Source organism: Lampris incognitus, chromosome 14 (assembly GCF_029633865.1).
Source record: "Lampris incognitus isolate fLamInc1 chromosome 14, fLamInc1.hap2, whole genome shotgun sequence".
NCBI lineage: Eukaryota > Metazoa > Chordata > Actinopteri > Lampriformes > Lampridae > Lampris > Lampris incognitus.
Window position 1 is genome coordinate 36,227,072 of NC_079224.1, and position 27,992 is coordinate 36,255,063.

The 27,992-nt window shown below is 43.0% G+C and overlaps 1 protein-coding gene across 1 annotated transcript in view; it reads left to right on the forward strand.

Moving 5' to 3' along the window:
- The first annotated feature begins 1,624 nt into the window (after positions 1-1,624).
- asph (aspartate beta-hydroxylase) overlaps positions 1,625-27,992 on the forward strand; it is a 34,962-nt gene continuing 8,594 nt past the window's right edge. Inside the window, exons 1-8 of the mRNA XM_056293102.1 lie at positions 1,625-1,821; positions 3,393-3,554; positions 7,423-7,491; positions 23,296-23,382; positions 24,901-24,981; positions 25,802-25,899; positions 26,074-26,190; positions 26,963-27,770. Of these exons, the coding sequence (XP_056149077.1) occupies positions 1,737-1,821; positions 3,393-3,554; positions 7,423-7,491; positions 23,296-23,382; positions 24,901-24,981; positions 25,802-25,899; positions 26,074-26,190; positions 26,963-27,770 (1,507 nt within the window). The 5' untranslated portion in view covers positions 1,625-1,736. The remainder of the gene's footprint in view (positions 1,822-3,392; positions 3,555-7,422; positions 7,492-23,295; positions 23,383-24,900; positions 24,982-25,801; positions 25,900-26,073; positions 26,191-26,962; positions 27,771-27,992) is intronic.

Consider the following 27,992-nt stretch of genomic DNA (forward strand, 5'->3'; position numbering starts at 1 on the left):
CCAGGCCTTGTGTGTGAGACGCTCGAAACAGCTTGCTTCTCTGCATTGACTCAGTGCTCTGCAAAGTCTTTATAGCAGCAAAATATTGCTGTTGTATGTTTGCATTTGTTTGTGGTCATTGCATGATAACATTTGACTCTGGTGTTCTCTAGAGATGGTTCAGGAGAGGAAGAGCTAAGAAGCATTAGGCTTTTTACTGCGTACTTTAACAGTAGCGGTAGGAATTAGAAATACCAAGGCGGTGGATTTGGTTTTGCAAATACTGATGATGCACCATAGTTGTACTTTCTTTGTTACTGAACTGAGGTTGATGTCACTTCTTGATGAGATTTGCAGCATTTTAAAACTGGATTGGTCCAGTTCGTTCATATAAGACCTGAAAGGGGCTGCTGTAGATCCGGTGAAATTCCCAGTGTCTCTAAAGACTGCTTGCAGTGCAGTTGTCTCTGTTCATCCTGCTTGAATTCCAGTACAAATGATAACAAACCACGAATGTGTCAGTATACCCGTTTTTCGTGTTGTGTCAGACACATGCCACAATAAAGGGATTGTTTAATGACGGATACCCGAGGACACCCCTGGGCTATGCTGGAAGTGGAAAAACTGTACCTGTAATGCAGTACAACCTTGGTGCCTGCACTTTTTTTAATTTTTTAACTGATCAGAAACCTGCGCCTGTCTTTTCTATGCTAAATCACACCCTGCTTGTGATTTCAAAACGGCAGTCCTTGTCTCATTAAAACTTTCTTCTCATCAAGTGGTGATCCAGAAGAAACGAGGATATGTCCTATTTCGAAGAAGGAAAACCCATTCAGTGCCCAGCTATTGTCACAGGAAGGCTGCAGCATCATGTGAGGGAGATGCAGTCAAAAGTATTTTTAATAGTTTCACCCGCAAGGTGATTTCAATGTGATTTCCCCGAACAGCTGTAGATGTTCTCAGGGCATGCTTAAAAAAAACCAGAATATTCTGCAAGTGCAAATTTTATGGAATGAGTTTAAACCAGTGTGTGCGGCAGAGACAGAGAGAATAACAAGGGTGCAAGAAAGTGAGACTTGACAAAGCCTGTAAACTTTCACACTGCCTTGTTTTTTTTCCCTCTTGCCGTCTCTCTTACTGGCTCTCGTTGGAGCTGCGAATCCCTCGGGCCAAAGAGGGGATTGTCAAAATGGCTGACATAACTGAGATAGAGGTAGCGATGTAGCACATGAGATGCATTGAACTGCGGCTTCGTAGCATGGAAGAGTAGAAACGAATTTGTCCTCCTGGTTTTCTGCTGCATTTCCCATTGTGAAGTTAACCAATAAGTCACCCGAGTTTATTTCGCCTCTAAGAGAGGAGCCATGCCACAGGAAACGGGACAAGTCTCGTAGACGAGGCAGAGGGACGGGGGCAGTTCTCTCGAAACTGAACTGTTGTTATTGTGGTATTACCTTGGGGCCCTGGACTCTCTTGCTGTCAGGGCCAGCTGGCCTGGCGGTACTATAAATAGTTTTAATGGACTTCCAAGGCCATATCAGGCAGACAGAGAAAGAGAGAGACAAAGTGAGAAACAGAGGGAGGCAGAGAAAGGGTGACTGACAGATGGGTGGGCATACCAGCGAGAGACAGACAGATGTAAAGGACGTGGGGGGGGCCCTCCTTCAGCTGGGACGGCCAGTGTCCTTGTGGTCAGTCAACCAGCAGGTCAGTCAGTCAGTAAGCCGGGTGTTCTTTTGAATGTACAGTCAGTGGGAATGGGTGATCCGGTGACTGTGGTCGAATCCACCGCCTCTCCTGCTGCTACGCTGATCCCAACCGTGATTACCGCAGAGGCCCAAGGTGAGGACACTGCTTTTTGTTTTTTTTAGAAAGGTTTCCTGTGGACAAATGGTCATCATGGAAGACGTCACCATATTGGAGTGGGTTGTTTGGTTCCAATCAAAGACTTCTCTGGTTCCAGTTTTTCTTTTTTAATTGAATTTTTTTTTGCCAGTTTTCAGCACACCGGTAATTCATTTTCAGTGGTTGTTGTTGAAACTGGCTGGCATAATGCAACAGTTTGTGAGGGTGATGCCTTAGCTGTATGGCCTTGGAACAAGAGATCTAGTTTGTTTGTTTTTTTACTGGCGGGGATGGATCGTGGGGATAACCCTTGTGAACTTACTATTGTTGGTTCTCAGTAGCTAACATGCAGTGTGAGACTTCACTGTGACGCTGTGAACTTTACCCATGATGTTTTAAATGAAAGTCGGCATTTACGCTCTGAGTGAAACATGAGAATATGATTAACGCGAGCTTCATATTCTTATATCTGCTGCAGGTTCAACTTGTGTGTGTGTGTGTGTGTGTGTGTATGACCTAGCACCATGCAGGGGACTAGTCCAGCACCTGTTCATTTTCTCTTCCACTATTTCTCCCCACAATGCACTGAGAAGTGTCACAGTGCCCGGAATAAACCTTCACCCATCGCTCTTTTCAGCGTTGTTTATTTTCTGTCTTTTTCCACCACCGGCCTTGCCTCCCCGGAGCCAAGTAAGACACAGGAAGAGAAAGATGGATGGTTTACTCAGATCACAGGCACGGGCGTGGCACACTTTACTGCTTTTAACAAAGTCCAGTTAGCGCAGCTGGGTTTTTTTGAAGTTTTCTAAAACAAGGGAGAGTACACTGGGAAAGAGTGGCAGACTTTTTTTTTCTTTTTTTTTTTGAAGTGGCAGTTTAAGAAAGATTTTTTTTTTGTAACGTGCTAATAAAGCCTTGAAATCTGGTATAACTGTCAGACACTTACTACCTGCTCGTATCTGGTTGGCACTATTAAAGGTGCGGCAATATACGAGATTTCGAACATCAATATAGCAGCAACAAACTATATTCTGTGTAAACAGATAGTGGAGTAATGGCGTCCTGAGCAGAGAATGAAGCCACACTCCCTTTGTGTGTCTGATGTAATCAGAGTTTCTCTGTTCTTTGTTTTGGAAGCCGGTCCGGCCACGTGTGCTAATTAGTGCATGTTAGCATTAGCAAGGTAGCTAGCAGGCTAGTATTTATGTTACACGGATTAAGGTCACTCGGCAGATCAAAGAAATGGCTCCTTACCAAGCTGAATATTTTGCTAACGTTAATAAAATAACTCTAAAATAAATAAAAAATCAATATTCCAACTGAACCAAACCGAATTAAATAATAGCCAAGAACGCGAGGGGGTTGGTTTGGTCTGAAATGCTGGTGCTGAATATCATTTGTGTGTATAGCACCTTTGGTACAACATAACTGTACAAACACTTGGAATAATGCAATTAAATGTGCACCATTGGACTAATGATATTCTTTCACTTGATATAATATTGGCACAGATGGAATATACACAACAGTATAAACCAAATAACAGTTCCTACCTTTGTTTCTAACAGATGGTGCCAAGTCCCAGATGGCCAGTAAGAATGGAAAGAAGGCAGAGTCTGGCTCCAGTGGCAGCAGCTTCTTCACCTGGTTCATGGTCTTGGCCCTGCTGGGGGTTTGGACGTCTGTAGCCGTGGTCTATTTCGACCTTGTCGACTACCAGGGAGTCCTCGGTGAGTGGAGAATACATACTCACTCATGAATACACCTAAAGTTTTTGAGATTGAAATGTGTGTGTATATATACCATACATGAATAGGTTTGCAGCCACATATGACCAGGCATGGATGAGCCCAGACAAATACTCCACTGTACTAATAATGTCAGTAAGCAGAAAGGCACATTACACACATGTGGCTAATTCTTCAAGGGAACTAAAAAAGCAACTCAAAAGATGGCATCAAAACACACACAAATATCATCTTTTCCTGGGTTTGAACTAAGCCCCAGTTCAGGATCAGCCTCAGCAGACTATAACCTTTATGTGCGACGTAATGCCAGCTTTACTCCACAGTGTTTAAATGCCCCGAGGACTGTCCCCACACAATTTGGCTCTCTGTTCTTTCTACTTGTGTTACATTTTGATTTGAGCCCAGTATTTAGAGGTAGAGATAAAGAGCCTTTTTATATCAGGTGCAATGGAAAACACCATGATGGCTTTTAACAGATTATTAACATCAAGTGAGGGTGCTTAACAAAGTTATTATTATTTCAGTCAGAGAATGCATTTCATCTATCTGTGCGTCCTAGTTCTCATCCTAGTGACTAGCCCATATAGAAATGAGATGGCCACTTGTCTCCGCATATTGTGTTTCTGACCCTCACAAAACGCTTAATAACCCATAGATGTATGTAATCTATAACTTACTAAATAATGCATTTTGCTAGATTTGCTTGATAACCAGGTAATGATATTGCGGTCAAGGATTTTTGTCAAATTACCATTTTTATTAGTGTCATTTACTTCAGCTTAGTTTCTTATTAACCCAGTTTACCACCTCAGTATCTTATCTGTCTTGCATGTCCAGTGCATGTGACTTTTGTCGACTCGCGACTCCTTTATGGACCACGATATGTCCAGTCTAACTAACCGACACCTCTATTAACCCAACACTCCTGATGAATGATGAATTTGAGATGGTTTATTCATTTAGTTGTACTAGTGAGATGTGCAACGTTGATCTGTTTTCTTTATTGATTTGTTAATATGTGTCTTGTGATTTCTCTCAATTTCTCAATGCTGCATGCAGACAAGGCTAAGGACTTGCAAATTAACCTGTCCGAGGCTTTGCAAGGTAAAGGCCTTGAGGAACATATTTCTCAAACACCACCATAAGTAGACCCTTCACTGTTGCCGTCATCCTTGTTGTGTTTGATGGATGTGCCCCTTCAGCCGCCCCTCATCGAGCCCTGAATTTAAAATAATTAGGCTGTGTAAACACAGATATTACAGCAATATGGGCTGACAGTTGGGACAAAAAGCACTGTGTAGTCTGGGGGAAAGTAAGTTATTTCTGGTCAGTGTTTTTTTTTTTTTGTTGCCATTTTGGTAGCAGGCTACACACATGCTTTTTGCATCTCCTTTTAACACAGTGCTCATTGTTTTTTGATGGCTGGCTCCGTGTAAGCCAGTCCAGTCGGCCTCAGTTGCTTACATACGATATGCCTATTTCTCTGTGGTTGTTCAGCTACACAATTAGTTGTACAGTCACCACTTGAGAATGGAAAAAGCAGGCATTACCAGTCTTAACCTTTTTTTCTTTTTAAATCCAGGGCTCTTGTTTGAATGGTGTCTCATCTCATGACTGTGGTTTGATTTTTGTGCAGCAGGTGCAACCGGGTTTCAAGGGAACACCTAAGAGCAAGGACCCGCATATTAGATTTAATAGGTGTCTGTTAACATGCTGCAGGGATTTGATAGAAAGGCCCCCCATTCACAACTTCAAATGGTTAAAAGCGCTCGATTTTTTTTTTCTTATGACAGTCATGCTAAAATGAGATATTAAAACCTGCACTGAAAGTAAATCTTATGTAGTTTAGCCTAGCAAAGAGGGTGATGCTAGTCAGAAACCAGCATACTGCAAGTGTCCGGATAGCGTAGCGGTCTAGTTCGTTACCTACCAACACGGGGATCGCCAGTTCGAATCCCCGTGTTTCCTCCGGCTTGGTAGGGCGTCCCTACAAACACAATTGGCCGTGTCTGCGGATGGGGGGCCGGATGTGGGTATGTGTCCTGGACACTGCACTAGTGCCTCCTCTGGTCGGTCGGGGGAACTGGGGGGAATAGCATGATCATCCTACGCGCTACATCCCCCTGGTGACATTCCCCACCCACCCCCTCAAAAAAAAGCCAATATACTACACTAAACAGCCCCCCTAAGCTAGATATGGGAGCGTCACATGTTTTTCCACTTTACTGGCAAAAACAAAAGCTAAATGAGAACACCGTACATATGGAAAGTGTTGACTCAAACAGTGATAGAATCCATTTATTCTCACCAGGACCATATGAAATGTTTTATAGCTTGTCTAAATGATCCCAAATGTATTTTTAAGCGTATACAAGCAGAAGATTAATGGGGATAAAAAGTATGAGTATTTTCTCTTGACATAAAAGCGAGTGAGAATATCCCTTCTTCCTCATCCGTCCTTACTAAGAAGTGTGTTTTATCTTCCGGCACCACGCTGTTATTCAGAGATGTTTATCCCATTTCACAACACTGTTTTGCATTCTCCTCTGAACTTTTGTTATCAACCACATTTAAAAAGTCTTACTGTCCCTGATTTCTTCAGGTTACCTGTCATTACACTCCCATATGACCCTATGTCAAACATGTCTTTATACATTTTGAGTTTTAGCCAGTTTTGGCCAGGCACACGTGACAGCAGTGGTGAATGTTATTGATATGAGATATGAATTACACTGAAAACGGCATTGTAAATTAGCTGCAGAACCAACTGTAACTGAGAAAATTAGTTTAGGAGTGCTGTCAGTGCCAACAAGCTGTCAATTATTTTGCATTATATAGAGCAGCAATGTAAAAGCTATTATGTAGGCCTGTCTATAAAGACAAATAACGACCAGACTTAATGCAGATGCAGTGTTGTGACGGGAACACGGAGAAGAGTAGTTCACCAGCTATAGCCTTGTCCCATAGTGTCACTTAATGGTCAGTGTGCCTGGTACCCTTAAGATAAACATTTGTCCGACAGCCATTTCACATCCTTGGATACAAGGATAACAAACCAGCTCCATCCACTAGATACTCATCAATGGGATATCTTAACATTTTGAATTTTGGTCCCCCCCCTTGCAAATCATTGAGAACAGGAAACAAAATTCTCCCTGTACTTAATTAAACTTGGTTATCCGTAATTTTTTCACATTTAAAAATGCCGTATTTGATATGTTTTCCACTGGCATCGTCATAGCCACAGCCATTCGATGTATTGGCGTTCTGTAATCGTTCCTTGTTTTCATCGGTGCTTGCAGCCAGCTATTCAATGGTAATGGCACCCGCACAGGAAATGCTTCGTCTGCCACAAAAAGAAGAGCAGAAGATGAAGGAGGAACTTGGCGTGTAGAATGTGGAATGAAAAGAAATAAATTTAAAAATACAAAGATGAAAATTATCTAACATTTAATTAGGTTGCTCAATATCCCCATGTCGGATGACAATGTTGATCAGTCTTCCTTCCCCTAAATGCACACGCTTGGGTTATATTGCCGTTGTTGTGCCAAATTCAGATCAACTGACTAAAAATTCAGTATGTCAAGGTATCCTAATGCCCCCTTTAGTGACACTTGTTATAGTACATAAACTGTATTGTTCATGAGTACTTTACTGGAGCCTTACAACACTGTCATTTCCCATCTCATCCCACAGAGTCTGTCTGTATGCCCCATCACGCCAAGCCTTTGAGTGTTCCTTGAAACCACAAAACTAAAGTTTTGCATTAGTGAGACTACAGTATTTTAAAAGTCATTTGAAGTGGTCATTGTTAAAACTCTATTTATCTGTACCTGTTACCCTGCCGTAGGTAAACTGGTGGCATACGACACAGATGGCGATGGCGATTTTGATGTTGAAGATGCTAAAGTCCTGCTAGGCAAGTTATCCAATTTTTACCACTAATAATGTCTCTTCTTTTGTCAGTGGCCTACAGAAGGAAGAGAAATTTACTAGTCGGAATTAAAAATGAAAAAAAAATTTTGCTTAAAAAACGATATTTCCTGTGTTGCAGAGTCTGCAATGTGGTTTTCCCCCAGTGTCATGAAACACTTTGGTCATGTGAGCAATAAGATCGAAAAACTAAAACACCCGAATTTGTTGGATTCTGCCGGCCACTGATACACTATGTGTCTCCTGTGTGTTTATTAAAAAACAAAAAAGCTTTAATTTGGGTTTCTTTTGCATGACTGACTCTTGTATTGCTGACATCAGCCAGAGAGAAATTATAATTTCAACTCGCTGCAAAATGAACAAAGCAGAGTTGAGCTCCCCAAAAACCTCAGAACATGACAGACTTCATTGGTTTGCGTTGCTCGCTGATGGTGTCAGTTGTTTTTCACGGTCCCCATGAGATAAAAGTGTTGTTGTACATTAAATGTGCCCCAGAGTGAGAAACCCAATTTGGGTCTTTACCCACAAACAAGTTAAAATATCTTTGCAGTAATGCTGTTAAAACCTATTGGGTATGTGAACAAAACTATTATTCAAGGATGGGAATGTTTTGTTTTTTTTGTTTGTTTTTGTTTTTTGTGGTAACGGGGGCTTTAGGGCCAGAGGCGGGATCATTTATCATGATGTCAGTCAGAAGGCAGATTGCACTCAACCTCATTTTGACTGCTATATTTGATTAGTCTCTTAATTTATGTAGCCATGTAGTTGGTGTCTTGTGGTGTTATTGTACTTTGTTCCGATAATGTCAGTTTGCGGACATGTTTTATAAATATTTGTTCACACCATGTAAATCTTGCAACTCGAGTTTCATTTGAAGCCTGAAAGCAAAGTGCCTTTTTCACCTGCTCTAAATTTTAAACCAATACATCTCATTGCAGATGATGGACAGATGCAAAGTCAATAACATTGCTGAAGTCAATATATTTTCACATTTATGATCATGATATACTCTAATGATAATAATAATAATGACTCTGGATATCCTTAACTTGGTTTCTTGCCAACAGCGATGGCTTATATCGCGAGTTGGCAGTTTCTTGATGTCCTCAGACTGAAGTAAACAAGGTTTAGTTAGCATGGTTTGAATCCTCACGTTACCTCCGGCTTGGTCGGGCGTCCTTACAGACACAACTGGCCGTGTCTTTGGGTGGAAAGCCAGATGTGGGTATGTGTCCTGGTCACAGTAGTGCAGTGCACTAGCACCTCCTCTGGTCGGTTGGGGCACCTGTTTGGGGGGGAGGGGGAACTGGGGGGAATATCGTGATCCTCCCACGCGCTACGTCCTCCTGACGAAACTCCTCACTGTCAGGTGAAACGAAGTGGCTGGCGATTTAACATATGTCGGAGGAGACATGTGGTAGTCTGCAGCTCTCCCCGGGTCAGCAGAGGGGGTGGCCAGATACAATTGGGGAGAAAAAGAGGGAAAACCAACAAGGTTTAGCAAAAGGCCTGATTTAATTGCATAATACTGTATTCAGCTAAATATCAGGCCAAATAAACTATATGACTCAAATCAGGTTACTGACATTGGCTAAAATCAATCTTGAGATTTAAATCAAGTGCTCTTAACCTGCACACATTAAATTGTGTGGAAAATTATAAATCGTTATTGAAAATGCATGGACATATTAATATTACATATTAAAAGAGAAGTGTGTGTATTTTATGCCTGCAAACTCAGAATCTACTTCATTCACCCCAAAACAACTTGTGTTCCCAATGCAGGTAACTGGGGTCGTAGGTCTTTTTTTGCGGTTACTACCATGCTCTGCTCTAATGGGTGTATGTTGCGCGTGTGTGTGTGTGTGTGTGTGTGTGTGTGTTCAGTCATATCACTGATGTATTATTTTTCAACTGTAGAGTTTTTGGGGCATCTCTCTCTGTGTTTCTCGTAAAGTATTTGCAACAAACGGGAACTTTCCGACCTTAAGAGGTGGGGTTTTCCCTCTCGGAGGCTGTAAATTTCCCAGCACCCGTTGTCCTTTTGTGAGGTGTTTTGCATGTTGCATGGTTCGGATACATGATCAGGATCTTTCTTCTTCTTCTTCTTCTTTTGTTTTTTTAGTCTTTGTCCGAGGTTGGTTGTGTCACATGAGTGGTACATTTGACTTTTATCTCAGCCGTACGGTGCAAATGGCTAAGTGCCAACAGAGGGACCCGAGTTTTGGAGAACTGAGTTGCCAGAGGTTTTGCACATCACTTGGAATAATCTGAGATGAGCCAATTTGTATTTTGGAAATGGAAAGAGTTCTCTGCCTTTAATAGCTCTCAACCATGAAACACACATTTTAAGATGGTCTTTTACTGGTGTGACAGTGTTGACATGGTGTAAGGTCCTAAACCAAAAGCCTATTTTGGTCCAGTTCTTTTCAGTCAAGGTTATTCTCTTGATGGCAAATGCAAATTGAAAACAAATTTTACATCAAACTGTTTCTAGTCGGCCTTTTTACTCAGTTTCTTCTTCCAAAATAGTAATGTTGTGCTGCAGTGCCCCAGTTAATCCAGGCTCCACCAAAACTAAACAAAGGGAAATTCAGTCTTAAACTGAGGCTTCTCTCTCTCTCTCTCTCTCTCTCTCTCTCTCAAGAGGTGTAGTCATCTTTCAGCCTGTCTGTCTTTCCATCTATATTCATCTGTCAGTCTTCTGTCTGTGTCTTTGAGACAACCTACCCCTGCCTCCTTGTTTCCCTGCTGTGTTTTCAACATGACAGAAGTTTGACTTGATGAAATTGAAATGTTAATTTGCTGTTTGGGAACTGATAGTACGGCTCATTCTGAGCTCTGCACTCCCTTAGTGAGTCTCCCTGTGCATGTTTCTTGTCGAGGCTGTTATCTGTCACTTCCACACTCCGTCTTTCTGATTCTGTCATTTTCATCTCTTGTCTGTTGGTCTGCAGCTCTGTGCTTTTCCCTCTCTTGCATCTAACTAGGCTTCCATCAGACTGTTTATGCAAATTTTGAAGTTGCAAATTAGAAAAGCTAGTGGAAGTACCAAATTTGAAAGAAAAAAGAAAGACTCCTGCCAATGAAATGTGCTCGCTTAAGGTGGAAAAGTTAATGTGATAACTGGATAATTCCATTAAAGCTAAACTGTGGACTTTTTCAAACAAACACAGGTTTGTTTCCATTCCTAATTTCACTCATGCAGACACGCGGTATGTTGTTAGAGCCCCTTGACTTGGGCGTCCGGGTAGCATGGCGGTCTATTCCGTTGCCTACCAACATGGGGATCGTCAGTTCGAATCTCCGTGTTACCTCAGGCTTGGTTGGGAGTCCCTATAGGCACAATTGGCCGTGTCTGTGGGTGGGAAGCCAGGTGTGGGTATGTGTCCTGGTCGCTGCACTAGCGCCTCGTCTGGTCGATCGGGGCGTCTGTTCAGCAGGTAGGGGAACTAGGGGTAATGGTGTAATCCTCCCACTTGCTAAGTCCCCCTGGTGAAACTCTTCACTGTCAGGTGAAAAGAAGCGGCTGGCGACTCCACATGTATCGGAGGAGTTATGTGGTAGTCTGCAGCCCTCCCCGGATCAGCGGAGGGGGTGGAGCAGCGACTGGGGTGGCTCGGAAGATTGGGGTAATTGGCCAGATACATATGGGGAGAAAAAAAAGGGGGGGGATTCAAAACAACAACAAAAAAAAGATCATCTTGACTATGTTAAGTCGTTATTTTCAAAGATGTTCAGAAGTTCTTTATTTTTGAGATTTAGAAGGCTCCAGTGTTTACATCCAGATTTCGCTGCAGTGGCTGGGAGAGAAGTAGTGTGTTGGTTGTGCAACAGGAGCCTACTCTGCTCAGTAGCGCTACTAGTGGCCAAAAATTATGCAGATCATCTTTCACGGTGGGAATAGACTTTTCAAAATTCTCAAATTCTTCTCAGTCCTGACTTTCTCATGAATGTTGAACTGCACTCAGGAAGCGTGCCTAATAACTAAAACCATTCAATGGAAACAACTTTCAAAAGTTTGCTGTAAACTTGCTAAACATCTGGATTGAACTACGACTCTCTGTCTTCTCTCTTTTTATTGTCTTACTCTCACTATCTCTGCCTGCCTTTAACTCTTAACTGCTTGGTCTAGAACTTTAGTAGTTCCCTTGCCTCTTAACCTTCGTTTAAAACTTCTCTACCTTTTCCTCTCGTTTCTTTCCCTTTTTTCCCCTCCCCTCTGCTCTTTACCACCTTTTCAATCCTTCATCAAACGTTTCTCTTTGATTTATCATTCCTTCTTTCTCCCATGACCTGGTTCCTCATTACGCCCCCCCTTTTTATTTTTGTTAGCATATATTCTCCTCCCCTCTTCTCCATTCATGCTCCATCCCTCCCTCTTGCTTGCGTAGGCCTGACCAGTGAGGGCGGTGGTCAGGGTGAATCCGAGGTTCTGGATTGGTTAGCGGAGGTGGAGGAGGGCAGCTCTGATTGGCTAAACGGCTTCTTCACTTTCCTGTATGGTCTAATTAACCCACTGGAGCCCCTGGAGGAGGAGCACAGTACTTCAGGAGCCATCAAGGAGCGGGAGGAGGAGGATGAGGATGAGGAAGAGGGAGTCAGGAGGAGAAGAGAAAAAGATGATGGAACTCAGGGGCAAAGGATTGTCATTGTAGGGCTCCATAACCAATAGACTCCAGTCTGCTAGTGTCTGTCCAATGCAACAGCCCAATAATCCACTAATGCACTGGTTTTTCAACTTTTTTACAAGAACCCACTTTTAAAAAAATAAGAACGTATATCAATACCTTAAGCTAATGTGCAGGCAACTTTAACAAACCTTAATATTTTAATGCCACCTCTGGTTGGCTAGTGCCTACCATGTTTACTCAGTTTCCTGGCATGTAACCAGGGTTTTGCATATGACCTAGCTATTAGATTTGAATGGTTTTTTTTCCCCTCTCCTTTTCAGAAATTATGGAGCCATTTTATAGGTCCCGTATCCCCCTTTTGGGATGCATCATAGTGCTTGAAAAACACTGTTAATGGAGATATTAGCCAGGAGCAAATTAACACAGCGTCACTTCTTATTGTTCCATAGCCTAGCATGCTAAAAAAAACAAAAACAAAACATGATTCCTTCTTGAGTAAGGAAACAGGAAGTGGAATCCCCAATCCTCAGGCGAAATCAACCAAATCTTGAAGGGGTTTTGGAAATATTCTTTCGCTTTGATAAAATGGGGACATTTAACTCAGGAGTACTTCTCTTCTAGATTTGAATAATAGATTTTTCTCTGCACAAAGCTGTTGGCTGGAGCCGACGACACAATGAACGATGTCATGCAAAGACCACTGGACCAGTTTTCCCTCCTCTCCGTTTTCTTCTTTTGCTGCAAGCTAGAGAACATATTTACACCTTAAGCGAGAAGCATTGGCAACGTGCACTTGTACTTTTTTTTTCAAACTGTCAAGCTGATGCCTCTTGAGTTCATCTTTAATTCATAGTTGAATTAACATTAACATACCTTCAGATGCTCTTTAGTCATAGTTAAGATGTACTTTGGTTTTATTTTAATGAGTTGGTTCATTCTATCTTAAGATGGAAAACCAGAATTCTGTACTTCCAGTTGTTTTTTTTATATACTTTTCCTCAGCTGAACGTTTTACTTTTTATTCTATCGTAATTTCTCCACCCTCTTCACCCAGCCTTGAAACAGAATAAAATTGACCATCTCTTACCCAGTCGTCAACCATAACGAATTAATCTCTTATTCTCTAATGATGTCTTAGATACACAGGCTGTAACTTGATTGGGTGCTAGATCTGCCACAAACAATTTCCAGTCGTAGCTGACTACTAATGACAACAACACAAAAAAAAAATCGATTTCTTTGTGGTTATTGTCAGAATTATTACAGGCAACTGTTTAATAAATCTGAGGGCTTGGTCCGTCCCTTTCAGAGGTGTCCTGAAACAAGACAATGAAGCTCTGGGCTGTCCGGGTAATGCAGCGGTCTATTCTGTTGCCTACCAACACGGGGATCGCCGGTTTGAATACCTGTTACCTCCAGCTTGGTCAGGCGTCCCTATAGACACAATTGGCCATGTCTGCAGGTGGGAAGCTGGATGTGGGTATGTGTCCTGGTCGCTGCCTAGCGCCTCTTCTGGTCGGTCAGGGCGCCTGTTCAGGGGGGAGAGAGAACTGGGGGGAATAGTGTGATCCTCCCACGCGCTACATCCCCCCTGGTGAAACTCCTCACCTGGCAGAAGTGGCTGGCGACTCCACATGTGTCGGAGGAGGCATGTGGTAGTCTGCAGCCCTCCCCGGATCGGCAGAGGGGGTGGAGCAGCGACCGGGATGGGCTGGAAGAGTGGAGTAATTGGCCAAGTACAACTGGGGGGAAGGGGGGGGGTTGTGCCATTGATCATCGAGTGAATGATCATAGGGCTATGAAATGCCCCAGACTGCTGAGACGGCACCCTAACAGTTCCCCTGTGTAGGTTGGCTCAGTGCCAGGGAGCCCTTGGAGGGACTGCATTCAAATCTAAGCTGCCCAGAGCGGGACACCTATCATACTGATCCTGATATAAAACACTTAGACTGGACAGTAATTTGTACCAGTGCCAGACAGAAACCAGATCACGGCAGAGAAGATGAATTGAGGAGAGTCTCCACTAGTTTAGAAAAGGAGCTGTGTGTAAGTCAGCTGGCGTACAACAGGACTTGAGAAAGTGTGTTCATGGTGTCTTTGTGTGCGTGTGTGTGATCGTGCTCGGGTTGTTTGAGCAGAAAATTGAGTTTAATGGCTTTAGATGGAGACAAGGACCGCACATAACTGACACTACGAACTGGTTGGGCCTGCTTTTAAGGTGGAGCAAATTCCAATTTCACTTTGGCTTTTAATCTATCCCAAGTGGGAATATCGGCGGGGGTAAAAGTGCTCAATACTGACTGGAATCTGTCGCAGGTGGACTGGTTAGACTGGTGAGACCACTCTGTCTCTCTGTTTTTCACCTTCACTCTCTCCCAGGTCATTGTGAAATGAACAGATGTCTGTTTTAAGTCACTGAGCCTCCAGTATAGCGTTCTATCAAGCACGGTACATCATCTGTATTGGCCACTGAACGTGCAGTTGTGTTTACACACGCTCAAATGAGCCGATTTTTAACACTTGGTGACTCTGATATGATCTTCTCACGGTTAGTAGAGATGAAACCGCTCGGGATATGTCTGATCTTGTCTGTCCCAGTATAGAGCCATAATCCATAAAGTGTAATTTTTAGGCAGAGGGGTTTCTGTTGCTTTCTATTCCTTTCTATAAGGTCATACACACACACACGCATCAAGTATAAGATCCTTTCGAATCGTAGATGCTAGGGAGGTCAGGTGGACAGCAGAAGACTTATTGTCAGAGGGTTTGTCATTAATTAGCTAGATGCATGTTTGATAGTCATTCTGAAACTGATAACTTCAATAATGACTTTAAAATCGAGTTGGGTCTCGACGTTTGCAATTATGGATTCAAATAAACTAGAACGCTGTGTTACAATAGAAATGCAGCAAAAAAAGGCAAATGGAAAAAAAAGATGAAAATAATATGAGCTAAAATTAAAAGCGAAACATGGCACTAGTTTTTTTTTTTTTTTTTTTTTTTGGTCCACCAACCATTTCCATCTCATGTCTTCAACCCAGTATGCCTTTTGGTGCATGCGTGTGTGGTGGGGGGGGGGGGTGTATGTGTGATACAAGCATCAGATGAACAGGTTGTACAGCATGAAGAAAGTATAAGATAGGGGGGGCACAGTGGCCCAGTGGTTAGCACTGTTGCCTCACGGCAAGAAGGTCCTGGGTTCGAACCCCAGGCCGTCCCAGGTCCTTTCTGTGTGGAGTTTGCATGTTCTCCCCGTGTCTGCGTGGGTTTCCTCCGGGTGCCCCAGTTTCCTCCCACCATCAAAAAGACATGCATGTTAGGGTTAATACTCCTGCCTGTGCCCCTGAGCAAGGCAATGGAAAGAAGAACTGGAGTTGGTCCCTGGGCGCTGCAGCTGCCCACTGCTCCTATACAATAGGATGGGTTAAATGCAGAGAACAAATTTCATTGTAACCTGTACAATGACAAAATAAAATGTTTTTCTTTCTTTCTTTCATACTGGGGTAATGAATGTCATGCTAATCTAGCTTACACGTGGTTGTGCTGAATGCCCTGCATACCTCAGCAATAGCAGCTATTGGGGGAGTGGAGAGCATTGGACGTTTATTGCTGCCGCTTCTCAGTTTCTAAACTGTATCTGGATTGAAACCCGACATTCCAGTCAAAATCTATGGTTGTATCCAGGTCTAAATGTGCCTGTATCAGGTTAATTTGCAGCGGCATAGATGGACAGGAAAAGGTCCATTCTTGATAAAAGTTGGGTTCAGTGATCTCTCTTTTGAGGGAAAGCCAGCTAATATTAGGTACTGTTCCATTGATGGTGGGGTTTTTTCTATTTAAAAGTCATTAATGGTGGACATAGTTTGATGCAACTGATTGAAATTCGGTTGAATTCCTATGTGAAACCAAAGCACCTTTCAAGGTAGCCCTGCTTTTTCTTTTAGCAAGGCTAGTGAGGTTATGTGACTTGTCGTGCTGGAAATTGATTTTGCATCCCCAAGAAAAGCTTCTCATCACCTTAAATCAGCCATTTCACATTACAACTCTGGATAAATCCTCAAATTAATTACTTTTTTTTTCAAGATAAGATGGCTGACACTGACTGTTCAGTATACTGTTGTATGTATGCATAGTCCACTCAGAGCGCCCGGTCCCTAGATTCAGGAGGAGAGAGAGACAGAAGATGGGGACCAGAGGTACCAGGTACCTGGCAGAGATGAGAGCAGCATGTCTTGGTCTAGGTGGGCTGCTGGCTTTGCTGTGTTAGCTGTGAGCTCTAAGTGGCTTTACCTTGTGCCATTTTGCATCCCTAAATGAATTAAATCAAATGTTTACCTGACAGAGAACAAATCAGCTACTTCAAAATAGCCATGCATTTGTTGGGGGGTAGGGGGGAAGCTCAATTTTTGCTGTCCTACAGTTTGTCTGTATTTGGAGCTATTTTTAACATTACGAGAAGTTGCTTCGCATGTCTTGGCTGGAGGAGAGATTTAGCAGACAAAACATTTCTTCTGCGGTGATCAACACAGAAGAAAAAAAAAAGCTGAGCAAAAGCTTCAAATTCAGAGAAACTATCCATTGCTGAATTTAATCTTACTCCGGACACAACAATTACTAAACTATGGACATCCGTGTTCAAGCTTGCACAGAGATTTCTTGTGGAGTTGTGGTCAGTTTTGCAAGCAGCTTTGATGGTTGTCCTTTTGGCTTCAGGCTGGAGCTAGCTTCGTGGGTCTTACTCAGATGGGATAAGTAGTGTATTAAGCTGCTTCAGCAGCTTTGCCCTGTGCATCAGGTGTAATGACCCCGTGGACTCTTATTGGAACGGATGATGATAGCTACACAAATGTATAAATGGATGGATGGATACTAAGCGCAGTAGCATGGCAATACCACTTTTGCCATTCCAATCCCAGTGTTGTAACTGTGTTTTGTTTTGTCTGTGATATCAGATGAGAAACCAGATGTGACCAGGAGAGGAGCTAAGAAAGGTATCGTCCTCCCAGCGTAACGCATGGAGCGCTGCTGTGCTACACTGTGGACTCGACTCGTAGAATTTAACCTGAGCGTGATGTGATCGAAGAGCTTTATCTAACTGACATGGATCAAACCTGACCAGCGAATACTTGAAAAAGTTTTCATGTATGGCGAGTTAATCCATGTCGGTTAGATAGACCCGTTGTGATTTTTAGTGGTTTACTGTGTTGTGCAAACTAATGGGACTGGGTTATTAATACCCTGAATGAGACTGGTTTGAAGAGAGGATAAAATGCTTGGCAGTAAGTCATGCTTTTTGGATCTGTTGTGCCTTTTATCGTATGCATCCTAATAGCATGGAACGCGGGAACTGGGTTTGGTTTGCGTGATCTTTTGTTAAGTGTACTGTCCATTTGAATAACCATGGCTGTGTATGTGACGGCACCTAACGCAGACGTGTAGCCAGAGGACCGGTGATTGAGAGATGGTGGTGAGAGCCCAGCAAGACCAAGGCACACCTGCACCCACGTAACCCTGCAATCTGTCTATTGAGAGATGCAGGGGAAGCGGAGACTGTGGACTGAAACATGGTTTGCATGCTTATTCACCTTGTCTGAAAAGGCTGCGTCCTCATAGACCGAGAAATGTCTTCCCGCAATAGCTATATATACCATCAGTTGGTTGAATGTGCGGTCAAGTCAGACATCCTCAAACAGGTTGTCAATCCATCACTTCACCTGCTGACGTCTCTCATTAGTTCCCCAAACCTCATTAAAAGTATGGTAATTGGTGAAATCAGTTGTATTTGGTGGAAAAGAGAACGTGTATTAACTTGACCACAATGGCACGTGGTTGAAGACGGCTGCTTTTTATAACATACATTCTCCTTTTAGAGCCAAGTCAGTGGTACTCCCTCATGTGCCATGGGGAGCCATGTTTATATTGGTTTTCATTCCTATCTTATTATTATAATTATTAGAACACCATCTTATTTCCCTAATAACATCTGCCCTGTCTGGTTGAAGATGTACTTATTAGTGAAACTCGATGGTGTAGTCTTTGGACGTAAAGAACTTGTATTCATATGGTTTTCCATGGCATATGGTTGGGTACCATAGGGCTAATCATTTTGGTCTTATTAAACAGCTTTTCCAGAACAGGAGTACAAGCACGTCTTCCCTGCTTTGGTACTGCTTTACTGCTTCTCGTGCATCTATTAATGGAAAACGATCATGATTTTCAATATTATCTGTCTGTCTCTCTCTCTCTCACATAAACAAGAAAGCTTACTTCCTGTTTGCCGATGGGCTACATTTTATGAGAAACTGAATAACTCCATAATATATCTGTTTGTCACATTGTTGTTCATATTTTCTTATACCGCTGCATGTAGTGTTGATATTCTTCTTATACAATGCAGCCATCATCAAACCAGGAAGACATTTTCACATTAATGGATTGACGCTTTTCCACACAATTTTGGCTGCATTTCAAAGGCACACAGATAACCAATGGCTTCTAATGGATGGTTATCCCCACAACAGCTACACAGAGACGGAGATAGTGTTGAAAATTGTGATCGTTTCCCTTTTAAGGCGTGTGCGTGTGTGTATATTCAGAGTAGGGCTGTGCGATATGACTAAAATTTTATATCCCGACATAGCACATTTTCTGTAAATTCAATGAATAGATAGTTTCTGGTCAATCCCCCCCCCCCCCCAAAACAACATGCTCACACACTGTGTGTGGGGGGATGGGGGGAGCACCGCCCTCGCTGAGCCACAGAGAGCAGAGGGGAGTAGCGCGACCCTAAATGATAGCAAAACGCAGTAGAAACTTGCACTGAGCTGAAATGAAACGAGTGCACATAAATTAGGCAAATAACAATCAACATAGTCTCTATTGCGTTTTGCTGTCTCGTGTCCTCTCCTCTGCTCCATGTTTCACCGCGGGCGGGACTCAGGCCGCCACACACGGAGCTAAGCAGAGCGGAGGAGAGACGGACAGAGTTGGAGAGTTGACACCTACACTAGTTACGTTACTGTAAGTGCAATAAAAGCTTTGCGAGTAAAAAGCCAACGAGTCATTTATTGATGTAATCTGCGCAAAAGATGGACGGACTCCAAATGACGGAAATTTTTGCCATAAAGAGTGTGATCTGTGACATAATGAAATAAACGATAGCGCATAATATGAACCAATACATTTTTCTACCATCATACGATATGTCGGCATATCGCACAGCCCTAATTAAGAGGTTAGCTTTCCTTAATGGGGGGGGGGGTAATTCAGTCTGTACTGCCCCTGTTGTGGTTGTTGTGGTGAGCTGCTATAGTTTACCTTCAATTGCAGCTCGATGCCCATAGTAGCATGACTCACCGCTATAGAAACTGGTCCAAACAACTTGTTCCTAACTGGCTTAGGCTGGTCTGTGAATGGCCTGTCTAGACCTGTCTTACCTGTCTAACTTAACATCAACCATCTCGGCTGTGTACCAAGGCTGTGCTCTGGTTAAAGCCCAGAATAGCACGGCCCTTCATCTGATTTCAAACTTGATAATGCAGTGCTGAACTGCTCTACAGATGTGCCAATGAAAATATTTGGACTACAGTTTAATAAGCCACTGACAACAGTAACAGACTTGCTTTTCGAATTCAGCATGGCCCTCTTGCTGTTTACTACTTAACTCTGCCAGTTTAAAACTAGTCTAAAACCAAGCGGTGTTATCGTACGTCCAACCCAGAAAACCCTCTGACCAAAGATGTGGGCTGGAAGCTGCGGGAAGCTCTGAAGCAGCAGCTGGCCATCATCCATGAACGCGTGGAGGCCAAGAAGATAGCCAAGCTGGCACTGGCTGAGGTCAGGCAGATCATTGCCAAGGAGGAGGAGGAGATGTTGTTGGGCCTGAGGAAGGAGGAGCTGGCAGCCAGAGCCAGGGAGAGAGTCTCCGCCAGGCTGAAGGGGGAAGAGGAGAAAATAGAGAGAGAGGAGATGGAGAAAGCCCTGGGGCAACCGAGCCGGGAGAAGGACAAACGAGACGAGAAAAGGGAAGAGGAGAAGGAGGATGAGAGGGAGGGGGGAGGGAAGAAGTCAAAGAAAGAGGGAGGGAAAGAAGAGAAGAAAGAGAAAGAGGGGGAGGGAAAGAAAGCGGAGGAAGAGGGGAAAGGGAAAGAGAAAGAATCAACCAAAGAAAGGGGTAAAAAAGGCAAAGCGGGAAGGAAATGAGGTCACAGGGTCAAACCAGTGAAATAAAAGATCAGATAGGAGTCCTCTTTAAAGAGAGGTGTGTAGTGAACCACACCAAGCTATGAGCTGGAAAGCCTTTCTAATAGAGACTGAGAGTACGTCCATGCTAAGGTGGAGAAATTTGAAAACGTTTTCATGATGAAAACTGGTAAGGTTTTCCATCCACAGTATTGTTTTTCTGATTGTTTTCGACTAGTTCACCATCCACATCGAAATGCCGCAACGATAGAAAAACTGCCGAGGTCTCTTCTATTGGGTATGTGCTGATCATATGACCCTCATCCATCAGTTTTTTTAAGCCCTGTTTCTGCCATGTACACTAATGGCATTTTCACATTTATTCACCATGGATAAATTTCAGATACATTTATTTTTGGTGGTCGATAAACACCGGCTTAGTGTGGATGGAAGGCCAGAACGGAGAGAAAAAGATGCATTTTCAAATTCATGTGTTAACGTGGACATACTCTAAAAGAGATGGCCACATTCAGCTAATGTATAAAAATCCCTTAGCACTGTGGCCATCCTCTGCTTTCACACAAAACTTTTTACATTTACATTTAAACATTTATTTGGGAAGGGGCAATGTACATTAATCAACATTTGAAACAAATGTAAATGTACCCAGGTTGGCTAAGAGTTAACTTAGTTAGCCAAGAGTTAACTTAGTTAGCCAAGAGTTAACTTAGTTAGCTAAGAGTTAACTTAGTTAGCTAAGAGTTAGCTAAAAGTTAACTAGTTAGCTAAGCTCCTAGCTACACAGCTAGGATGGGTTAAATGCAGAGGACGAATTTCCCCACAGGGATAAAGTAATAAAATAAAATGAATAAAAGTAAGAGTTAGCTAAGAGTTAACTAGTTAGCTAAGAGTTAACTGAATTTGTCCTCTAAAAATGTTCAACATGGAAGGGAGCGACTGGAGGAGAGGAGAGGCCAGGGTTGAAGAGAAAAAAGAAGGAGCAGGAAGAGGGGTTAGAGAGGGGATAAAGGTTGGTTTATTTCAGATTTTATGAATTTTTGATATCGGTAATCAGACTTGGCAAGGTTATAGTCAGTTGCCCCACAGCTCTTATTAATGCTTCACCCAGACTTGGTGGTTTTAAGTAGATCTGTCCTGACATTTAGGACAGATGGCATTCACATTATGTCTGTGGGGAAACCAAACAAACTGGGTTCAGCATCGTAAGTTGTGTGTTGTTTTCTTCTTTATCAATAAAGTTTCTATATCCGTGTAGGCTCCCCATTTCAGTGTGTGAGGTAGTACCTGTCTCTGGGACTGTTATTAATATGTGAGCTTGGTTTTATATTTCCATATTGTGCGGGACATTTGCATTCAAACCCATTTGTCCTGATAAGTGTGTCACCACATGCAGTTCATTTAGGTTATTACGCAGACAACGTTTTGATCCTACGCAGATCTTTGTCAGGTCAAATAAATACTCTTAACCTTCTCTGTGTGTGACTTTACATGAACCAGTGCCCTCCTGCAATATGCATGTAAATATCCACACCACATGCAGCTCAAACAGACAGAAAGGGATTTTTTTGGGGGGGGGCGGTTATTAAAAGAAAATCAAACTGGTATCTGTTCTCCATTCAGTTGTCTACCCCACCAGTCTGTCCTTCATTCCTCGTCTCTATACTGTTTGTCTGTCCTGTCACAGACTGTGCAACACATCACTGGGGCGTCAAAAAAAAACGAGGATTAAACAAAAGGTTTAAAACTTCAGGTTTTTTGTCCATTTTCAAAACCATTTTTAATTCAATGATATGAAACCAAAATGCCTGGAAGAGTCAGCAGCAAAAGGAAACCCAAGGCTTTTTTTCTTTTGTTTTGTAGTTGTTTGTTTAGGTCTTTTGTCATCAATGTGAAAATGTGTTTACATATGTGATGAAGATAGTCAAATTTGAAACGCTGAGTTTTCACACACCTTCATGGTCACGTTCCTGTTGCACACAGCACTCCCAAAACTCCTCTGTTTCAGTTTCTCATCAACACTCCACCTGCTCAGAATACTACAGCTCCTTAAACTTTAGCTTGTGTTATGTATACAGGAGTTTGCTAGTATTGCCAAAGTGTGTCGCTTAATTCTGTTTAGTTCAATTCAAATCACTTTATTTGTCCCCGAGGGGCAATTGCAAAGGCATGTGCAGTAGTACAATTAGCAAATGACACAATGCAGGCAAAAAAAATTAAAAAGCACACATGCAAAGCAACGGTGGGGTTATGCATTGTAGGGCATACAGTACAAAAATAAGCTATACAGATTAAGACATTAATATAATGGGCATCCGGGTGGCGTGACAATCTATTCCGTTGCCCACCAACACGGGGATCTCTGGTTCGAATCCCCGTGTTACGTCTGGCTTGGTCGGGTGTCCCAACAGACACAATTGGCCGTGTCTGCAGATGGGAAGCCAGATGTGGGTATGTGTCCTGGTCGCTGCACTAGCGCCTCCTCTGGTAGGTCGGGACACCTGCTCAGGGAGAGGGGGAACTGGAGGGAATAGCGTGATCCTCCCACGTGCTACGTCCCCCTGGTGAAACTCCTCACTGTCAGGTGAAAAGAAGTGGCTGGCAACTCCACATGTATCAGAGGAGGCACGTGGTAGTCTGCAGCCCTCCCTGGATTGACGGAGAAGATGGAGCAGTGACCGGGACAGCTCAGAGGAGTGGGGTAATTGGCCGGATACAGTTGGGGAGAAAAGGGGGGGGGATGATACTAATATAATACTAATGATAGTGCAGTACTAGTATAGAACAGTATACACAGTATACGTATTGATGGGTAGTTCTATACGCTGTGTGTTTACTAGCCAGCATAATGGTCCCAAGGTTCGGTCCCATGGTGCTTTGTTCACACCGAGGTAGTGTTATTGTTTCTTTGTTATTCTACAATGTCATTACAACAAACATGTGCGCGTCCCATGTAGGACTGAAAGAGAAATTGACAGTTGTCCCCCTCACCAAAGAGGAAGAGGCCGCCACACCCCTGGAAGCTCCCGGCCCTGTAGAAGAAGGTAACACACACACACACACACACACACACACACACACACACACACACACACACACACACACACACACACACACACACACACACAGACACACCAAAAATAAACATAATACTCACATAGCCTTTAGGCCCTCCCCAGTGATGCAATAGGAATTAGTTTACTGTAATGAGGTTTACCCACACACTCATAGATCACAGATGTATGGTGGGACTGTTGGGGCCTCAAGATGTACCTCAGTATCTTCGCCATCAGCTGTATGCCAGCTACACCTCCTATGATCAGCTTTAAAGTAACGATAGCACACACCAGCGATTTCCTGTTTTCCTGCATTATTATTTTCATTATTTTTTGCCAGCGAACCACAAGTCTCCGAAGAGGTGCATGCAAAGAATGGCTTCCCAGTCCTCCTACGCTGCAGTATCATACTAGCTGCTTTTATTTTTGAATCGGATAACTAGCTAAACCTAATCCTGTGATAAAATAGGTTCACTGCAGCAGTGGGAAATGGCATACAGCAAAGGGGTGTCGTAAGAAGAGAGGATGCTGGGTATTAAACATAAAGAATCAAACACTAGAGCATTTTTAAGTGGAATTATATGTATAAATGGGGGGGATTCCTAAAAGCACATACAAAAGGGGTGTGTTTGCAGGATACCTGTGAAAGACAAAAATGAAGATGGAAAATATAGTGTATGCCTTGAAAATATATCACAAATGCAAAATAAGTATGGAAATGTACATTATTTGACACATAGGTCAAAATGTTTGGATAAGATAAAATTTTGACTGCATTTATATGGGACGTGTAAAATGTATATCATTACTCCTGTGCAATGTCGTCTACACAGAGAACCACGATCAGTACATGTCAACATTGTTAGTCCTCTATTCACCCATTTGCAGAAGGTCATACATACATATGTGCAGAATAAATGATTTTTTCCCCCAAATATACCAAGAAGAGCAATTAAGTACAAATCAGTTTCAAAGATAACATCCTATTTAGAGTGTATGACACACCCGGTATTGTATGAATACTAGTTTTCCTTGAGGACTTGGACGATCTCAAGTAATTTTCCGTGAAGAATGCATATCTGCTGGTGTAAGAATTCACCGTGACATGTTTCACCATGAAATGTGATTGATGTGGGGTAACCACATAGCCTAATAACACACATTATGCACACCGGGAGATATCAGTCACTAGACAAATATTGGGAGACCTATTAGCTCGTTTTCTGTGGCTCCTTTTAAGATTGCGGTCTCTACTACAGTTGGGCTAGAAGCCAGTATTGGGGAGCACTTTTGCGCTTCAAGCCAACTTGGTTGGCTCGTAACTTTAGGATCCATTACTCATTGTGGCCATTAGATGGAAACATTTTTGTCTTGATTTTAGATGCAAACAGCGTACACATGCATCTGCATAATCATGGATATAAAGCCTCCTTCACACCACAGTAAAACTAGGGGTCATAATAATTCATCATTTTATCAAACCACTTCCTGTCCCCCTCTCTTTAGCTATTATTGAGCCTGACCCAGTGGTTGTTGAGGAAGTGATTGAAGCCACTCTAGCAGAGGAGGCTGCTGCACCCCCACCTGGTAAGTGTGTCTGTGTGTTAAAGTTCATCTGTGTTTGTATTTGTCTTTGTACAGTGGGACTCGTGATCTCATCAAGGTCTGGAAAAAGCCTTATGGTGTCCAAAATGTCAACAGACTTGGATATTTATTGCAGGTCAAAACCTAGTCAAGTTGCATCCTCCAGTTGTTCACTGAATGCCATGTTAAGACCTGGCTCTCGTGTCAAATTTTAAACAACTGATCCAACACACACAAGACACAAGCGGCGTCTTGTAGGTCTAAGTTTCATGTTACCCCTGTATCAAGCTGCTTTTAAGTCTTTCAGCTGTCAGTCTTAAAACAGAAATGCTTTCATTCTAATCAATGCATCTCAGCTACATCTCATGCACCACTAAAATATCGTCTTACATTTCAAAACTGTTTTTTGATACGTACATATACAGGCATAGCTGAATGTCATTACATAGGCTTTCAAACAACTGGTATGGCAGCATTTTTTCAGTTTCCTCCCAATATGTACTGTAAAATCTGTATTCAATAGGATATACACAGTGAATTTTCATCAATATATTTCATTATGACTAAATATGATAGAGTTGTCACGAGGATAGCAGACATGTCTGTAGACATACAGTTGCTAGGTCCTCGCAGTCTGGTCATTATTTTAAGGGACATTAGTATTTCATATGAAAAAAATGTGTATCGCCATGTTGGCTAGTATCTGTTCATGTATTGTAATTTTGTGCATACAGGTGTGCTGCTAAATCTACCTACATAGACATGCAACCACAACATAACCAATGTAGACTTGGAGTTGGTGTCTAACTCTGTATCTCTCTAGAACCCGAACCAGAATTGGAGCCTGAAGAGGTCGCAGTTGAGGCCGAAACCAAGGCTGAGCCAGAACCTGAGCCTGAGCCAGAACCTGAACCAGAGGAGGTGAAGAGACTTGATTTATGCTTCAAGAACTAATATGTTCACATTCAAGACTTCTAATTCAACATCACAGCTATGAAATGACCAGATTAGAAAGAAAAGCCACTCAATACTGGACATGAGGTCAAAGGTGAAAGAGCTCCCTCCCCTTCTCATATTTATTTCTAACCTCTTCAGGAGTATGACGAGGTGTTTGAGGAAGAGCCAGAGGTGCTAGAGGAGGAGACGGCCCCTGTTGCAGAGGAGGAAGAAGTCGAGTCTGAGGTTCCTGCTGAGGTAGACGCCATTGAAGAGGTGTGTGGTTCTGGGTATTTTGCAGTTACATGGCTTCTTATTATTTCTTCACTGTCCTCACCTGTTTTTGTAGTTTGTTTTTAGCATTTAATGTTTATCATTTCAAAGTTACAGCCCTGAAGATTTACTTGCAAACTAATGTACGTTTTGGCAATACGATTCATATTACATCACAAGTGTCATGATTCAATATATTATTCAACTATAATCACTGCGATATATTACAATACTGTGTCAAAATTTTAGAGAATTGTCAAAGAAAATGACTAAGTATGCATAAAATCAGAGTCATAGCTAGTGTGGCACGTCTGTGGCTGTTTTGGTTCTGTTCAGCCCTGGTGCAATACTTCACATGCCACCTAGTGGTCAGAGATGTAAACTACATGGTGAGGTAGTGCAGCAACAACAACTTAGTTGCCACGACTTGTGTGTCATCTAAAGAATCAATGCAGTGTTTTGAAAGCAGATACAATATTGTGAAAGGTAGTATCACAATACTCAAGTGTATTTGCATCTTTTTGGTATTTAAGGCTATAATCTTATCTGTGAATAAACACACCATTAACAGTATTTTTGTAGTTGCTAATTTAAGTGGTTGATGTGAGAAGGGACTCTCCTGAGAATGATAAAAAATACTTACCTGGAACATTAAGTTATAATCACTTTTACACAATAAGGTAAACCTGTCCATGGCAGCTTTAATGGCAAAGGAAGTGTGCAGTGGCCATATCTTCTCTCATGAACTTGGTGCCTCCAACATTGATTGTTTCAGGCCCTTAAGGAGGAGCCAGTAGCAGAAGAAGAGGTCGAGGAGGCTGTGGAGGAGCCAGTATTAGAAGAGGAGGTTGTGGAGGAGCCAGTATCAGAGGAGTGGGCTGTAGAAGAGCCAGTAGCAGAGGAGGAGGCTGTCGAGGAGCCGGTAGCAGAGGAGGAGGCCATGGAGGAGCCGGTAGCGATGGAGGAGCCAGTAGCCGTAGAAGAGGACATGGAGGAGCTGGCTGCAGTAGAGGAGCCAGCTGCGGTGGAGGAGGCCATGGAAGAGCCGGTAGCAGTGGAGGAGATTGTGGAGGAGCCAGCTGCAGTAGAGGAGACTGTGGAGGAGCCGGTAGCTGAGGAAGAGGCTGTGGAGGAGCCGGTAGTAGAGGAAGAGGCTGTGGAGGAGCCGGTAGCAGAGGAAGAGGCTGTGGAGGAGCCGGTAGCAGAGGAAGAGGCTGTGGAGGAGCCGGTAGCAGAGGAAGAGGCTGTGGAGGAACCGGTAGCAGAGGAGGAGGCTGTGGAGGAACCGGTAGCAGAGGAGGAGGCTGTGGAGGAACCGGTAGCAGAGGAGGAGGCTGTGGAGGAACCAGTAGCAGAGGAGGAGGCTGAGCAGACTGTGACAGAGGAGGAGATTGTAGAGGAGCCTGTAGAGGAGGAATTGCCTGCAGAGGAGGAACTGCCTGCAGAGGAGGAGGCTGTTGAAGAGCCATTTGAAGAGGTAGTAGAGGAGGCATTTGAGGAGCCCACGACAGAGGAGGAGGTTGTTGAGGAGTATGCTCCTTTAGAAGAGGATGTGGAGGAGGAAGCTGAGTCAGCAACAGAGGGTAAGGAGTAAAAAGGGACTTGGTAAAAGAAGACACCAATCTTGCCTTTAAGTTGTAAACTCCTCTTTCTAGTGTTTAGGATGAGAACAGATAAATATGTCACTACAGTTGCCAAGATGCTGAAAAAATATTTGCTAAGAAGTCATTTTCTTTAGTTCTTCAAAAAAGACATGCATGTTAGGGTTAGTACTCCTGCCTGTGCCCCTGACCGAGGCATGGCAA